The 17,416-nt window shown below is 43.0% G+C and overlaps 2 protein-coding genes across 8 annotated transcripts in view; both read left to right on the top strand.

Moving 5' to 3' along the window:
• The window catches only part of RTN1 (reticulon 1), a 121,486-nt gene extending 118,347 nt beyond the window's left edge, over positions 1 to 3,139 (top strand). For all 5 annotated transcript variants that reach the window (XM_021402722.1, XM_021402724.1, XM_021402723.1 and 2 more), the window contains 5 exons: positions 105 to 243; positions 1,151 to 1,220; positions 1,601 to 1,647; positions 1,731 to 1,789; positions 2,577 to 3,139. In XM_021402722.1, the coding sequence (XP_021258397.1) occupies positions 105 to 243; positions 1,151 to 1,220; positions 1,601 to 1,647; positions 1,731 to 1,789; positions 2,577 to 2,619 (358 nt within the window). In that variant the 3' untranslated portion in view covers positions 2,620 to 3,139. The remainder of the gene's footprint in view (positions 1 to 104; positions 244 to 1,150; positions 1,221 to 1,600; positions 1,648 to 1,730; positions 1,790 to 2,576) is intronic.
• LOC110401545 (putative leucine-rich repeat-containing protein DDB_G0290503) overlaps positions 10,632 to 17,416 on the top strand; it is a 27,599-nt gene continuing 20,814 nt past the window's right edge. The window contains exons 1-3 of one of the 3 annotated variants that reach the window (XM_021402786.1): positions 10,632 to 10,959; positions 14,235 to 14,320; positions 16,203 to 16,314. In XM_021402786.1, the coding sequence (XP_021258461.1) occupies positions 10,878 to 10,959; positions 14,235 to 14,320; positions 16,203 to 16,314 (280 nt within the window). In that variant the 5' untranslated portion in view covers positions 10,632 to 10,877. The other 2 variants (XM_021402788.1, XM_021402789.1) reach the window with 2 other exon arrangements.

Below are 17,416 nucleotides of genomic sequence, written 5' to 3' on the forward strand. Positions count from 1 at the left end.
GCAGATACGTGAGGGCTGGGGAGGAGGGGGTGATGGGGAGACAGGCATGAGCGTGCACAGTGGTGAATTTGGCTGGGTTTGTAACTGTCCTGTGTTTCTGGCAGAGCCTACTTGGATATGGAAATGAATCTCTCACAGGACCAGATTCAGAAATACACAGACTGTCTCCAGCTATATGTCAACAGCACAGTCAAAGAGCTGAGGAGACTCTTTCTCGTTCAGGACCTTGTGGATTCTTTAAAAGTAGGATTGCTTTAAATATTTTTAACCCCTCTCTAGAGGACCAATTTACATTTCAAAGCGCTGTTTCCCATGTTGACACTGTCCTTATAAAACTGAGTTTTGTGTAGCTCCAGATATCAAAGTTGCTCTCCTATTTGATTTCCAATCTGCTTGCTTCCAGTAGCTTAGTTAGGCAATCTGCACTTGAAGTTGTTTATCCCTAATACAGGAGTTACAAAAGATGAGGACCTAGCTTAGCTCCTGCAGGTCTGGAAGCATCTCTGTGTTCTGCACTCTGTGACCTTGCCTCAAAGTGGTGTGTTTCCCTTTAATCCCTCTGGTGAGGGATTAAAGATAAAAACCTGATCAGGTTTTCCTAATGGTGGACTTTCTTTCTGTGGAGGATTGTCCTCTTTCCCTCCCTGCTGTGACAATTATTTTCAACCTTCACACAAGTATATGTTCTGTACAGCAAAGGGAAGATCATTAAGAGAGCAGATATAGGTTAGGCTTCTAAATTACTACAGGTATTTAGAAAAACGTACCCTTCTCCCTGTTGTCAAGAGTTTTCAGTCACTGGAATTACCACTGTGGTGTTAGCCACAGGCAGGGGTTTGAATGACCTCTGCCTTCATCAAAACTGGATGCAGAAATCTGCCTATGCCATGCTCAGTGCAGGGTCCTAAATGAATGCAATTAAGCCCGAAATATGCATGAAAGTTCAGCTAAGAGTGTGAGAAGCAGTAAACTGCAGAAAGGAAAATGGGTTTATACACCCAGAAAAAGTACCTAGTTCCTGGTGTGCCTTACTTAAAAAGTCCCTTTACACATTAAAAAAGGCTAATGTGCCATTATATTAGCTACTTAAGTGAGCTCGTTTCTTCTTAGCTGACACTGGAGATGATGTAATGATGTGTTTTTCATTTAGTTTGCAGTACTAATGTGGCTGCTGACTTACGTGGGAGCCCTCTTCAATGGCCTGACTCTTCTGATAATGGGTAAAAATCATCATTTCTCTTAAAATCTATTTTTAATTTCAGATCCCTAGTGGTTTCTACTTAGGCAAAATAGCCTCTCCTCATTGTGCCTTCTCCGTAGTTAAAAGACCAGTTTTTATTTTCCCTTGTTCATTATTCCTATTCCATTGTCCATACTGCTAGAATCAATGCGTGTTTGACCGTTTTTCAGCTACTAGGCCCAGAGCACTGAGAAAACCCATATTTGGGAGGTTTGAGCAAAGTTCATTTTTAATGCGAAGATCCCTGGTGGATCAGCAGACCAAGTGGCACGATACGTGTTTGTCGCTGTTTGAAGTAGGTCTCTTCTCTGGAGGAATCTGATCAGCAGGAATTTAACACTGTGCTCTTTTTCTCCTCAGCTGTGGTGTCTATGTTTACTCTCCCCGTTGTATATGACAAGTACCAGGTACGTCTCTGCAGCTCTGCAACGTCTGTCTGGTTCTGCCTTGTCGATGCCCCACTGACTTTGTCTCCTCTTGGTCTTTGCAGGCACAGATTGATCAATACTTGGGACTTGTGCGGACCCACATAAACACTGTTGTGGCAAAGTGAGTTCAGCAGCACACTTGACCTTGCTGTGAGGTTGTGGTATTCTGGGTGGCTGAGAGCTGGGTGTCCCTGGGGACAACGTGTCCCGTCAGTGACGCCCTGCCCAGCTGATGGTGTGCAGGAGCCTGCAGCCCTTCTCAGATGAGCATAGGCTGAGGCAGAGCTGTGATCCTGCATCCTCCTCTCCCTGTTGCAAGGAGCAACACCGCACATCCACCTTAGGATGCTGATGCTGGATATTGGGAGAAATTTTTCTTTAGGGGGTTAGTACAGCACCGGAGCAGGCTGTCCAGGGACGTACCAGCACTTCCTTGGAGGAAGTGCAGCAGGACAGAGCCATGGCCAACCTGACCTGGCACTGGCAATAGTCCTGCTGCAGTTAGGAGGAGGCTGATGGACCGGCTTCCTGGGGACATTTCCAGCCAGTACTTCTGTGATTCTGAAAACTCATAACCTTGGGCATGACTAAAAGCCTGTACTTAATTTTTTTTGTTTAAGCTTCATTCCTGGCTTCCAGTAGACGGTAGCCCACAGTAGGATAACAAAGGGCAGGAGAATATCACTGAGCATGTCCCATGGTTACATAACCATTGACAAACAGGGCATTTACAGCGTGGGGCCTGTAGGAGCCCATGAAGAAGAATCACCTCTATTTCTTGTTAGACTGTAGTCCACTCATTGCCACAACACAGTGACCACAATTACCCCTGGCTAAGACTCCAGCTGAGGGTCTGCTGGAATGGAGTTGCAGCCTGAACGTGTAATTCTTTTTCTTTATTTTTCTAGGATTCAGGCTAAAATCCCAGGTGCTAAGAGAAAGGCAGAGTAAAGCAGACATCAAGAATTCATCGACTACAGTAATGAATATCGGGGGAATCCGGAGCGAAACAGCTCTGTTCTTACACTTTACTGCAAATTTATCGTTCTTTTTTTTCTCAACACCATAATATTAGAAACATGAAACTCGGAAGCAGTGCTTTTCCCCTGCTGCTTCTGCACTTAGAATATTTGCAATCACTTGTGTCAAGCACTAAAGTATAGCAAAGAGAAAAGTGTACTAGATGTGGTTTTTTGTGTTGCTTATAAAGTGCATGATGGTGAGCGCCTAAATAATATTGACCTTTTTTATTTTATTTTTTTAGTGTTTTTCCTTCTTCTATTGGCATTGCTTCTATAACTTTCAATGTTACATGTGGCTAGGGGCTTTCCTGCTTAGCGCACTGATGCAATAGTTAAAATTGCTTCTACGTCACTGGGTTGCTGGTTGGATTCATCTTTATTAACTATATAGAATTGTAGACTGATGTTTTAGTGTTTTCCAGCACAAATAAAATAAACAGTAATCGGTACTTATGGTAATCAGTTTTGTATAACTCCAAAAAACGAAAACAAAACCCAGTACTTTTGTCGTAAGGGATTGACAGGCTGATTTACATGTATGGCAACTGGAAAGTTCCAGCTTGTTAAATTTATTACAATTTGTATTACATTCTCTGTAGTTCCTAATGGACTTAATTATGGACTCTGAATATTTGCACTTATGTACTTGATACCGAATGCAGAAATAAATGTTACTAAATGTAAAAAGTTCTCCCTCTTGTTGCCCTTGGAATTACCTTGACATTTGCAGACTGGACAGATACATTTCCTCTCTCCCTTCCCTTGTGATCCACGTGTGCTTCACTTCACAAAATGGTGCGGTCCCACACAACCATCTGCAGTATGTAGCTTGTCCAGCAGTTTCTCTTGGTCCTTAAACACTTATCTGAACTTCTTGAATTGAAATCTCTCCTCTGATTTGTTCATTTAATTCATCTTCATGTGTTACACACGGACACAGTGGTGGCTGACTGCGTACAAATGTATAACACAAATGTATGGGAGGAGGTGGCAGAAATCTGGCTTGGCTGTGGGCCACTTAATTCTTGGGATGGGTGTCATGCCATTATTTTCATTTACAGCTTATATTTAAATATTCTTCTTTGCTCTTATTTAAAAATACTGGAGCATCTTTTAATCATCACCTGCATATAGGCACGGACACCTTTTCTCAGTGACAAAACCAAACACCTCAGTGTGACACGTGTTGCTTTTGATCAAATGGAATATGTTTGTTTCAGCACGTGTAGTTTGAAGCCAGGTGTTAAAATTCAACACCTATCCCCAGATTTAGCTGCCTCTTGGACTTTCCTACAGGTGCATTCAGATGGCCAGTGCATGCCCTGTATTTCTCGGGAGGGTAATTTTGACAGTGACCACATTAATGTCCCATCCCACTGGTCCAATAACCATGTTCTCCCCTAGCACCAACAACGTAGTTACACCCAAGGCTAACTTTCTGTAGTATTGAACTCTAAGCAGGATTTAAAGGCTACATCTTCTGTAAATTTGGAAATAAATAAAAAGAAAACCTTCGAGCAGAGACCAAATATTCTTAAGAGCCTAAACCAAGAAAGCCCAAGACTCCCATTTTTGTCCCTTCCAGCATCACCCTCTCTCCTGGCCCCATCACCCCAACTGTACCCCTGCAAGTTACCTCTCCCACCCACACTTCTTTACTTGTCTCACACTGGACCTTTCCAAACCAGCACCCAAGCTTTTTTGAAGCTCCCTGACTTCCCATATATTTGGCAGAATCAGTCTGCACGTAAGCAAGATGGTATGGGTTCGTGTTGTGGGTAGAAAGAATTTAGAGGACACTGGATTTCACGTGTTCCATACTGGAGCTGCCCACGGCCGCTCTCACCTTGCTGGGATCACAGCAGGACTTCCCACCATACCCTTGAAGATGTAAGTATGCAGAAAGCCAACGTGCCTGAATCTTCTATAATCCTGGTTAGCAAACCCCTGCTGACCCATAGTCCTGCTGCACAGCTCGCAGTGATGGAGGCCCTGTGCATGTTTGGAGTGAAGGCTCATGCAGCTTTCACCTGTATCTTCCAGAAACTTTTCCTCCTGAGCTACTGCCTATGAAGGAGATGTTTATTAGCTACAGAAGTGCTCTGTGCTTTATGTCACCTGCACACCTGTCTGTGTACCTTGAAGTGAATACTCCATTGGTGGTTTCACGCAAAACGGGAATGCTCTTGTCTTTAGAATCATGGAATCATAGAATATCCCAAGTTGGAAGAGGACCCATAGGGATTGTCAAGTCCAACTCCTGGCTCCACACAGCACCACCCCTGCTTCTCCGTGCCTCAGCAGTATTTTCCTCTTCCTCTAGCCTATGTGCTTACCCCTGAGCTGCTGCTGATCTCTTTTACGCTTCCTCTGCTCTTTAATATTAATCTAGTTGGAGGAAGATCCTAAACACATTAGTGTCAGGAAAGCCCGGGAATTTGGAGGAGGGAAGAAAGATATAATATTCTGTGAGCAGCTAATCCAGATAAAGAAAGGCTGTGTTCTTCCCCTCTGCTTTTGCCATCTCCCTGCACACGTTCAGGTGGCGGCTGGCTCCCATCCCAGTCCTGGCAGGTTACAAGCACGTCAGCTGTAAGCCTGTAAGCCTTTCCTTCTCCATGTGGGCACAGGGAAATGCATGGCAAGCTCCTGTGTTTACCCAGTGCAGCTTTGCAAACAGCAAGTGCTCGGTGTCTCTTCCCAGCTCTTCTTACTGTTCTCTTTTCTCAGGCAGAGAATTAAAAGCTGCTTCATCAGTAACTGTGCATATGAGCTTCCTGAGAAGGAGGGAATGAGCGGAGCGAGGCTGCTGGCGTGGAGGAAGCTGGTGAGACCGGCTGCTACTGAGGGACATATGGCATTTGGTAAGGGAGAGACGTTTGCTGCTGAGTCAATAGCTGCAATGCCTCACAGAATAGGGGAGCAGACTCTTTCTGCTGGGCTTTCTTGCTGCTCAGCGCCCTTACAGGACAGAGGGGCAAAACTCTGCCCTGCACCAGGACAGGGGAGAGATACTGAGGCTTTGTGGGCAGGCAGGTGCACGGGCAGACCAAGTAACACTCGGGCAAGCCACTGCTGACTGGGATCTGCTCATCTCTGCAGTGCCTGTCTCCTGATTGTCCTTTTCATTCCTGCTCTGCCTCAGCCCAAATGCTTGGGGATGCAGAAGAGACCATGAAAATAAGAGGACAGGAAAGAACTGTGGAAGGAGTCTATCCACAAAAGCCAAAAGATGAAGTGTGCCTAACATACTTCTATTGCTTTACCCTCCTGTCTGCAGCTGAACTAGCAGCTCAGACTCATTTCTTGTGTTCACTGAACATCAAAGTGATTCACCCTCAAGGCTGCAATTTATGCAGCCTCATGGCTCTCTTTGTTTAAGTTGTGAAATAATTCAGACCAGTGAAGCTAATCGTCATTTTCCTTTATGAGGGAGCTATAAAGAGGAGATTAGTTATGTTTTTATTCTTTTTACAGCCCTGTAATTTAGCCAAAGTGATGTAAAGTAGCCCATAACGGTCCAAAAATGTTTATATTTTATAGATGTGATTTTAACCAATAAAGGAAAAAGGAAAGGCAAAGTGAAAGGGGAAGAGGAAGGGAAAGAGGAAGGGGAAGAGGAAGGGAAAGGAAAAGGAAAAGGGAAGGGAAAAGGGAAAAAAAGGGAAAGGGAAATAGAAAAGGGGAAGGGGAAGGGGAAAGGGAGGGGAAAGGGAAAGGGCAAGGGCAAGGGGAAAAGGAACATTCAGGCAGTGGTGTGACTTGAATAGCAGATGTCTTCATACAAAATATTCTTCACTTGCCAAGTTAGACATGAGGCGCAGTTTCATTCCTCCTAATTCCACTGGTGTTTGTTGGGGAAAGCACATCCACAGGTTTATTAGCTTGTTACGCTGAGTGAAAAAGCATCACCTCTGGCACAGACTAAATGTAATTACTGAATGGTTACCAGCAGGACATCAGTGATGAGCAACTTTGCAGCACTTAATAAGGAAGAGGTGTGGCTGTAACCTTCTCAGATTGGCTCACATGGGGAAGCATCTCTTCTGTCCCTTCTAGTTAGAAATTTTGCTGTCCTGGAAACTTCCCTCACCTCCCTTCCTCTCAGAACTTTTTTTACAGCTTTTTCAGCTGAAATACAGACCTGCGATGAACTAAGGAGATCAAAACCATCAAAAATTGTACTTCCGGCTTTCACTCCAGCTTAAAAAACATAAGGAGTGTAAAATCCTGATGGTTGTGGTGTCACTTCCAAAGACTTTCAGAAATATGTTTGAATTTAAATTCTGACATCAGGATAGAACTAAGATTCTCCCTTAGTCTCAAGTGTTGTATCTCGCCCACTTTGGCAACAGCAGTCACAAGTCTGTGACTCACATACTATATCAATAGTGCAAATTGAAAGAAAATATTGGTTCTACTGCCATTTAGCCAGAGGTACTCCCACAGCTCTCCAGTCACAAGAGACTTGAGTAAATCTTCCTTCCTCTGCAGAGAAATGCTATGGACTCTGTTGTGCAGGCTGAGCTGACCTACTGGACCCACGTTTTGCAAAAGAAATAAACAGGGAAGGTACTATAGTCACGTACCAGGAGTTTCTGATATGGTGCCACGCAAGAAATTGCAAGCAAACCAGATTAAATGGTGAGTAATAGAAGATTTTAAGGAGATTTTCTGGAGCAGATGGCAATTCATACAGTTAGAAGGAGAGGTCAGCAGTGAAATTTCCCAAATATGAGCCATAATTCGACTGAAATGACTGAAAAACATATAAAATACCCTAGATTCAGAGGATGCTAATGAGCATTGGTAAAGATAAAAAGTAGTGAAGTATCAGAGGGGACAAATGGGATTCCATGTGGAAGGAACTCGGTAATCTTGAAGCCCAGTAAAAAGTGGATGATATTTTGCATCACCAGGGCAAGAACATGCCCTTGATTGAGAACAGAAAATTCCCATGCTGGCTAGAAGGTCACTGGTTAGAAGCTGATGAGAAAACCCTAAGTGGCCTAATAGAGGGCTGAGCAGAGGGTGGCTACAGTGGGGCAGAGAAGTGCTACTGGGTACCCAAGGGAATGCAGGGCCCATCACAGGAAAAGAGGCTGGAAGGATTTGTTTTTGTTGAACAGGAGAAATGAAGGCTAAGAAGGGGGATATACTCGCTCTTTGCACGATAACTGGCATTAAACACTGGGAAGGCTAAAATGTGTTTAAGCTAGTGCTTAATTGAGATGCTTAATGCTGATACAGGAAATTAATTCTGTTCCACGTTTTTGGCTTGGAAATTAACCTTTATTATTGAAAATTTAACAAAAAAATATAATTGGAAAGTTGCCTTTCAAAGAGGAGCTAGAAACAAGCACTGTGAATACACAATGCCAGTTGCCCAGTTGATAAAACCAGCAGATTGATGTTCCCCACGTGACTCTTTTTATGCTGAAAATGATTTTACAAGAGATGGTTGCAGGTATATCTCACACATTTTTGGTCCCAGCAATTATTACACTAGAGTATTGACCACTATAAAGTCCCTTTGTTTATTTAGCAGGAACGGAATATCGTAACAGCTGCCCACTGGATATAGATGAGCAGATAGGCTGAAGTCAGAGCAGTCTCTACATTTTGTGCATTCTCTTTGGGAAAAAAAAGATTGTCCTTGTCATCTAATATTAATTACTAATCTCTGTGATCCCAAGAAAGGTATTCCAGGCTCAGCAGAAACATCTGTACCAGTGAAGTAATCATTAGATTTGTGACAAAAATTTTAAAGGCTTGTCAGCTCTTGCAAAGGCTGATGGGGCTTCGTGTCTCCTCTCATTTCCTGGGAGTCAGGAAAATGCCATTAAGGCACTCTGTTTCATGCTTCCCTGTATGAATCCTATTTGCTGTGATACTTTGGTGTGCAGGGAAAAGGGTACTCAGATTAGAGTATATTCAGATTGTGATGGGTAGGTTAATAGAAATGAATGTTTATTTTAAAAAGAGAGAGATTTCTGAGAAACGTAAATTTTCATTTATGTTAAGCATGACTGTGACTTGTAGCAAAATAAAGGAGGGAGCAGATCCTCCAACACTACCCTTATTCTGCTTATTCAGACCTGCTAGCTTTTGCAAGTTGGTACTGCATTGTCTACCTCCTCTTACCATAGGGCTGGTCAGGGATTTGACTTCCCCATTTGGTGATCAACACAAGAGCTGAATTTATTTCCAACACAAGGCAGCAATAATTTCCTAGAAGTCTAGGGCTAGAAATCAAAGTACCCTGTAGCTTAGATGTCCTGCTGCAGTTGTAAAACCACCCTGGTTTATGACCTATCTTTTGCTCATGCTTGTGCTTTTTATGTCCACATTTACCCCCCTCATCTTTGTTAGGAGCTTGAAAGCAACATCTGCAGATAAGGTCTTACTGAACTAATACCAAACAAACAGAAAGAATGGGTAAAATAATATCTAGAAGTGCATAATTGCCTGAAAAGAAATTAACTTCTAGCTTTTCCTCAAGTACAATTTCCAGTTCATGGGCTAAATTCACTGAGAAAATTGAAAACTTGCCCCCAGGACTTTGGCACTACAGAAATCAATTTGATTACTTGGCCCAGAGGTGCCTGAATTTCAACTACCTGCCAGGTACCAAACTGCCTACTCTCTGGAACCAGTAGGTTCCTTGAAGCCTGATTCCTGCCCTAAGACTAGAAAGGATTTCCAGAAAAAGAAGGCCCCTCCTTTTTCTCTGACAGGGCCTTATCTTGTTGTTAACAAGTTAGCAGTCATAAAACACAGATGGCTTTTTATTAAGCTAGATTGCATCGGTCTTCTAGAAACCCAGGTCTATAGATAGGAGTTCTAATAGTCCAGGGACCACTAAGCTCACCCAGATACTGTTGTTCTACCTGCAGTGGAATAAAGACATGGAAGTAACTGGAGGTACTTGGGAAAAATTTCTTCTTTGAAAGATGAAGTATTGGTACAGGCTGCCCAGGGAGGTGGTGGTGTCACCATCCCTGGAGGTGTACAAGAAAAAGGTAGATGTGGCACTGAGGGACATGGGTAGTAGGCACAGTGGGGTTCTGTTGATGGTTGGACTGGATGATCCTCATGGTCTTTTCCAACATCAGTGATTCTATGATTCTACTTTGCGTATTCAAGCAGAAGAGCATTACCAGAAGTTTGCTGCAGCCTAGAAGGCAGCAGACACTGACATATAGAGTTAACAGCAAGTCATATAGTACAGGGTAGTTCCTAGCAATTTCCAGAGCAGTTTCTTAGTGACCCAGAGGTGAAGGATGCCACTGCTTTGCTGATTGTCCCTTGCTGAGTTGTAAATCAATATAGACCGTGAATGAAGAAGGTCTCCAGTAATAGCCTGGCAAGATGACAGCAGCCATAAATGTGCAGGAAAGAAGAGGCCATCTCTTAACAAGCTGGTTATCTCCAGAGGAAAACCGCAGCACTTTGTATTTGAATTTTTTAGATAATTAAGGAGTTATGTTGTCCTGCTGATTATTTACATCTTACATGTGGAAATAATCAAATAATCATAGAATAGAATCATAGAATCATCAATGTAAAAGACCTCTGAGATCATCTTGTCCAACCATCCACCTACCACCAATTTTGCCCACCAAGCCATGTCCCTCAGTGCTACATCTCCACAGTTCTTGAATACCTCCAGGGACAAATCAGTAGCTTTTCCTGATATTCCTACATACAATCACAATTTTATCTTAAATTTTGAATAGAAGATATTTGTTCTTAAAGTCTCCATTTTTAAGGTGATAACCCAAAACAAGTGATTGCATTTAAAAGATTTTAGCTGCCACAGCTGCATGGGAAAGCTTCAAAATGGAACTCAGCTGTAACCTGCAGGCTCAGAACAGCAAACAAAGGATCTGCACTTTACTACTACTATTTCTAAACCTTGCAAGTTTTGAAAGGTGGGGATGTCAGCATAGCCTCCATGACCAGAAGTTATTATGTTTAACTGCTAGCATCTAGGAGTACTTCATGTGCTGTGCTTGCAAGAATGCCATTTAATACGTGGTCCAAGACCCTTATAGGTTTATAGTAATATTTTGGTCTCTCTGGAGGCAGACTCAGTGTGATCTCCATGGAACTGAGGTAACAGAGAGTGGCTCTTGGTCTGCAGTACCCGGTGTCCTAGCAACAGCATGACCTGGCCCAGCCGCCATGTTGAGGCCTGAGCCAGGCACTGTGGCATTGCCACCCTCTGCGGTAGCCCTGGCTGCCATCCATCGCCTGCAGAGCCTGGGTGAGCGTGCACGGGGCCTGGGGGGCTGCTGAAGCATCTCTAGTTCCCCATGCCAGGATGACACTCGGCCATATGTGGGAGGGAGGGCTGCTCTCCCTGGGACGTGGCCCTACAGCCTGGTGTGAACAGAAGCAGGGAGAGCCCCAAGCCTGGAGCTGTGCTACATTTTGTACTGTGTATTTTGTACTGTTAAGGTAGGGAGGCAACAGCTTAATAGGGAAAATAGGTATTTTTTAGCCTCAGCATTGTTTGTCGTAAATATCCTCAGAAAACATTGCTGATGTTTATTCCCATGGCTGCACCAGCCATTGGCTGTTTCTTCCTGCAGCCCAGTTTATTGGGTTAATGTGGGAGACATAAAATCTGAAGGAAAGAGTCACTGCAAGTGTTTGGTGGAGACAAGCTGTGTGTAGGCCGTGTGTTTCTAAATGAGATGGCTGCCATGGTTATTAATGCATTTCCTCCTTGTCTTTTTGGTTTTATTATCACATATGTGGCCATCTGGTTCCTCTGTGGGACTCTCAAGACTTTTTGGCAAGCACGTATGTGAAGATGTCTAGGGCTTTTCTTCAAGCCTTTCCACTGCATCTTATTTCTGGAAACGTGGCTTAAAACAGAGTTTTCACTGACAGCTGCAGTTCATACCTGTATCACAAACCTCCTCATGATGGTGGCATTGTGGGGCAGTGTTGAGAAAAATTTTGCTTCGACCAGAAATTTGGTAGTATATTAAGAAAGCAAATGTGCCTTGCTCTGTGGTCATGGCAGGTGGTGTGAGGCAGATGCTTGTGGTCCCCTCGGCCTCTAAAGTGAGCACGTGGCATGGTACGTGAAGGAAGGACATTTTAAATAGGCTGAAAGCACAGATTCAATCCTTTCAGGTACTGGGAAGTTACAAGCACTTGAACTGTCTTTAGTGCTATTTTTTTTTTCCTGGGGTGTATCAGACAAAAATCTGCTTATGGTGTTTCTGGGCCTTCTTGGCAGATAAATGTGACCTATAGAATCACATTTATCACTCTGCCTTCTGTAAAAAATACAGTCTGCTTTTAGGGTAGCTGAGTGGATTACAGATATGCAAAATTGGAACAATTCAGCAATCAGCAAATTGGTGCAAAGGCCTTTATGAAGGAGATGGAGCAATGACTAAAACCAGAATAAATTTGCTTTAAAAGGAAAGATAAATCATCTTGCAAAAGAAGGATTGCTGCAAGTGTAAGCAAGGAAACTGAGCTAAGAGTAATAAACTTTTCTAGAGAAAAAGCACCAAATAATCTAAATAGCAAGAGATAAATTTCAAACAAGCTTTTTCTAGCTCCAGAGTATTCCTTTGAGAAGTAGGAGCAGACAAGTATTAAGGCTGAACACTCCCAAAGGATGGATTGCACGCAGAGGGACATTGCCTCTGGTAATCATTTCAAATTTTCCAATTTCAGAACATTCAAAACTTTCCATTGCTGTCAAATCTGTTTAACTGTGATGGAGAGTTATTCTTGTCTAACAAAACTGGTTTCTTATAAATAACCAGGATTGGGCACAGCCTGTGGTTATAGATATGTGTCGCAAAATATTCACTTCTGGAGGCCTCAGCTGTCAAATGAAGGACTGCATGGAAGAAGGATCTGAGCTTCCCCATTACTTCTGAGATTTGTTGCAGGGCATCATCTCAACAGCTTAGTTTCAAAGACTGCACGAATGTAAAGTCCCTAATAGAGCTTAAAACCTGGAGGTCAGAAAAAAGCATGCACGGATGAGATGAATGGCTTGGAGTGACATGAATTGTAGTGTGAGATTCGATTTGATGTAGAAACACCCCACCAGTTCTTGTCTGTGGTCACAGAGCTCTGCCCTGCCAGCCACTGCCAGGTGCAGTCCATTACGTGCCATAAGGACCAAGCAGTTTGGAGAAAGGATTGCAGGTGTGAGAAAGCACTGACTTGATGTGGTATGCAAGTGCTGTTCTGCTGCGTGGAGGGGATAAACTGTGACCGGTGCTGTTTTGGAGCAGGAAGTTTGTGCTTGTGGCTCTGAATGGGAGAGGCCGGGAAGTGGATAGCTGAGGTTTTCTGCATGTCACTTTGATTTCTGTGCTACTTTTAAAAAGCTGAAGGGTTTGATAAAGAGTTTTGGCAGTGGTGCAGGTGGTATGAAGGAATGAATCTTGGGGCACAGTTTAAGAAAAAAATGAGGTTTTACGAAAGGATCAAACAGATACAAAGAAATCAAGAGGGGCTCTGAAAGAGAGATGAATTAAAGGACTGGAAAAATAAGGCTTCACAAGCACAACTGAGAATTTAACGTGGATTTTTATTTATGCGCAGTGCACCCTCCATTTTGTTACGTTTCTGAAGTAAGCAGCGCATCGCTGTGTTGAATTCAAGGTGGTTGAAAGGCGGTGGTTTCGGGCTGCTATCATCAGAAAGAATTGTCTGGAATTGCCACAAATTGACGAAACTGGGGCAAATTCTTCTCTTGTGCTACCCATGCTGCTGTTTGCTCTGTGACACCTCTCCTGCTGCGAGCTGGGTTCACAGAAGGTGCCATGCCGGCAGGTGCTGCTCAGCAGGCCCGAAGCTGGGCAGGCAGAGCAACGTGCCTCCGCTCCCGCTACTTCAGGATAAGGAGAAATCCACTTCTTAGATCGAGAATTTACTCTTTCTCCCCTGTGTTTTAGTCTCTGTTACAAAATCACGGTATCAAAAAGCATCATGCCACTGTAACAGGGACAATAATCTTTCGGATGAATTCAAATCCCAGCAATTTTTATTCTAGCTCAAGCTAAATGAAATCTAACAATACAGAGAGTGGCTTCAGCTGTAACATAAATCTCACTTCAGGCTTCGATGAATCCGGATTAGTATTTTTGTTGGAAAGAGACATAATGAAGTCATAACTGCTCGGAAATATTCTACAGATTAGCTGCACCCTCCTGAAAGGGAAATTATTTTGATCCAGAGCTTTTACTTTAGCTCATAACCTCTGCAAACTTCTCTCAATGACTGTTTTAAAAGGTCGTTTCCGCAGAATTTAACTTGGAGCCATTTTGTGACTGAGGACTTTACCAGTTCCCATGGACTTCCTATGCCCCACGCACGTCTGCCTTTTCTGTGCACCAGGAGGAGCGTGAAAGATGCTGACCTGCCTTATAACATGGCAAGAGAGATTTGGCAAATAATTTTTAAGCAAGTCTTTCTCTTTCAGAACTATCTTTGCAGAGCAACAAAGCAGTATTTGAAGTTTAAAAACTTTATTTTACTGTATTTTTTTTATTGCAGAAAAACACGTGAAAAATGAAGCCTGTACATTCAGTGGGGAAGTTGTGCAGCATCTTGAAGACATTATTGCTGCTATTGAGAAATTGGTAAGAAAATTTAGTACTTAGTTTGAGATACACAGCAGAAAGCTAGCTGGTAACCACAAAATCAGTCTCCAGCAGTTGTAATTTTCCACGTGTTCTCCTGTGTACGTTATATTCTACCTCAAGAGAGGGGCAGGTTGGGTGAAATTGGGGGTGCTTGCATGCACCTTGCTGCCTGCAGAGGTTTGGCTATGATGGCACAAACCAACCTGAGTAGAGCAAATGATCCAAGCCTCAGCTCATCCGCCAGTGTTTTGATGTGGGAGTAGTGGATGCCTTTTTTCACTACAGGTTAGTAGAACTTGGGGAGCGCTCACACTTCTGTTAAAAGAAAGAGTCTTATGTTAGCAGAGTAAATTGGGACTGAGGGTGTAAGCTCTGTTCCCAGCTCTGTCGTATCTTCATGGTTTGCTTTTTCTCAAGAGTGACTTAGTGGTAGCATCACAAAAATCACCTGAAGGCAGCAGCCTACACTCGCCTGGAGCTTTTGTCATCAGAAGGGCCTTAATGCCCTTTGTACAAGGGAGAAACATAGAATCACAGAGTGGCTTAGGTTGGAGGAGACCTTAAAGATCATCCAGTTCCAACCCCTGCCCTGGGCTGGCTGCCTCCACCAGATGAGGCTGCCCAGGCCCCCATCCTGCCTGGCCTTGGCCAAGTGCCACCAGGGATGGGACAATACAGAGGCAGAAAATGTGTTCCTCTCTCTTGGGGTTACAGGGAGGATGCCCCACTGATGTCAATGAATTCAACAGATGGTACAGAGTTCAGCAAGGAGGTGCTTTGCCCTTCAGCTCAGTGCAAAGGGGTTGATTTGGAATAATTTGTCTTTATTTGAACCAACTGCATTGCATGTGGTGATGGAATATCATACCACAACTTCGGGCTGAGGAGGGCTGTTCGTCGGTAACTGACTTTTGTTGTAAGACCTCTGAGGTCATTAAAGTCAGAATGGCTTCGAGTAGAAGGTATTTTAACAAGTATCTCCATAGGGTATTTGTCTAAGTAGGTGTAAATCATGTAGAAACTCCCTCCTTCAGCAGGCTTCTCAATCAACTATGTCAGACCAGCTCCGTATTAGCCTTATGAGATGAGTGTTTTATATAACATGCTGCAATCATAAAGCTGTTTTCTTTTTCACTGCTTCAGCTAATTGAGGATGTAATTCATATGAAATTAAGAACCTCTTACACATTTATTTTACATATCTAAATATTTCATCTTCTCAAGGAAAGGCAAATAATTTATATTCATGCATATTGAATTTGCTCTGTAGACAGCAGAATTTAACAGCATCTTTTCTTCCCGCACTGTCTTTGCTGGTGATCGTAACTGCTAGCAAAAATGAGGGAGAAAAATAGGTTTGTTTTCATGCATAAGCTGTGATTTCAGCATCCATTTAAGAACTGATTTCTTTTCCCAGAGACTGGAGCGGGCTTTATCATTCCACCTGAAATTCTCAGTCACACGAATTTTGGGATTCAGTTGCTTGAGGGCTCCTCCCACCATTGGTTACCTCCGTTAGTTACCTCCATTTTCTCTTGCTCCGCCGTCACCCTAAAGGTGACCCTTTTCATACCACCAGCTGTGAACCAGAAGATGATTTTCTGGTGTATCTGAAGGCCAGCTACAGGCTCAGTTCTACAGTACAGTTTTAGGCCATAAGGAAATGTTGCTTAAGTAACACCCTGTAAAACAGGCTATTGTTATTTAGAAGACTGAAAGAAAGGAAGAGAACAAGTATGAGCAAGGAGAATAAAGCCTCTAGGTGTGGAGGATAATCAGTAATGAATAACTACTAAAGAAAAAAAAAAAGGTTTTGTAAGGAAAAAGTGCTTTTTCACCTGTTGTATTTGTTCTCACTTGTGGATTTGTTAATTGTCAGGAGGAAATGCGAAGGAATACCATTGAATGCCTAGAAGAAGAGACTATAAAAAACAGCAAGCTTCGCTTCAGAATGCACAATTTTCCAGGAGAGATTGCTGCTGAGATGACAGGTAGTACCAGCCTGGAGCTCTGAAAAAAGAAGAAAATTGAGTTTTCTATGCATGTAAATGATTTGAAGAATTCTGTGAAATAGGAAATAGAAATGGTAAATGGCTTTCAATCACTTATTAATGAATGAAGATGGGTGTTTGCTGATGTGTGACTCTGCAAGGGATTATTCTCTCATGTAACAGTGTGAGAGACATCTTCACTGAAGACCATGCACAAGCACTAGAAGAACAATGGGAGAACTGCAGCGTTAGCTGCTGCCCATGTGAACTAATTAGTTCACAGCAGTGCCGCAGCCTTTCTCTGACGCTTGTGATGGGACACTTGAGTGCTCTGTGCTGCAAGTTCCCTTCTTGTAAAGTAGGATTAATAATGATGTAATAATAAACATTACTTTTGGGTGGGGTTCATCTGACCAAATGCCAATCAAGTGCCTCCTACAGCTGATGGAGAGAAAGAAGCACTTCTTAGACCTGATTCATCTCACATGAAATAGATGTTTAAAGCAAGCTAAGAATCACAAACTTGAAGTACCTCAATCTTTGGCTATGAAGGCATACCTAAAGTGTCAGCTTTAAGTATTTAAATGAAAATAAAGATTGAGATCTCTTCTTTTCTATTTTCACTTTTACGATGCCCAAGGCATACTCTGCTACCTCCCTTCTCCCTAAAGGGACGTGGTTTAGTGGACGTGGGCGATGGGTTAATGGTTGAACTAGATGATTTTGGTGGTCTTTTCCAACATTAATGATTCTAACTGCACTGTAGCCACAAAGGAAAGTGATCAAGTAGCTGATCTAGATGAGTACTGGGATTTTTTGTTTACAGGAGAAGCAAGGGAGTTGGGTTTGTTTATCAGGGTAACCATGAGGCTGCATGGTTCTACGTGTAGGGCTCAGAAGGATGGCAGCACTGCAGGGAGACCAGCAGAGCAGGGCTTCTCCTGGAATATGATGGAATTAGATCAGCTTTAGGCTCACTGGGAAACAGCAGAGTTTTAGTGATCTCCTTTTCTTTTCTTTTCTTTTCTTTTCTTTTCTTTTCTTTTCTTTTCTTTTCTTTTCTTTTCTTTTCTTTTCTTTTCTTTTCTTTTCTTTTCTTTTC

This window comes from Numida meleagris, chromosome 6 (assembly GCF_002078875.1).
Source record: "Numida meleagris isolate 19003 breed g44 Domestic line chromosome 6, NumMel1.0, whole genome shotgun sequence".
Classification (NCBI taxonomy): domain Eukaryota; kingdom Metazoa; phylum Chordata; class Aves; order Galliformes; family Numididae; genus Numida; species Numida meleagris.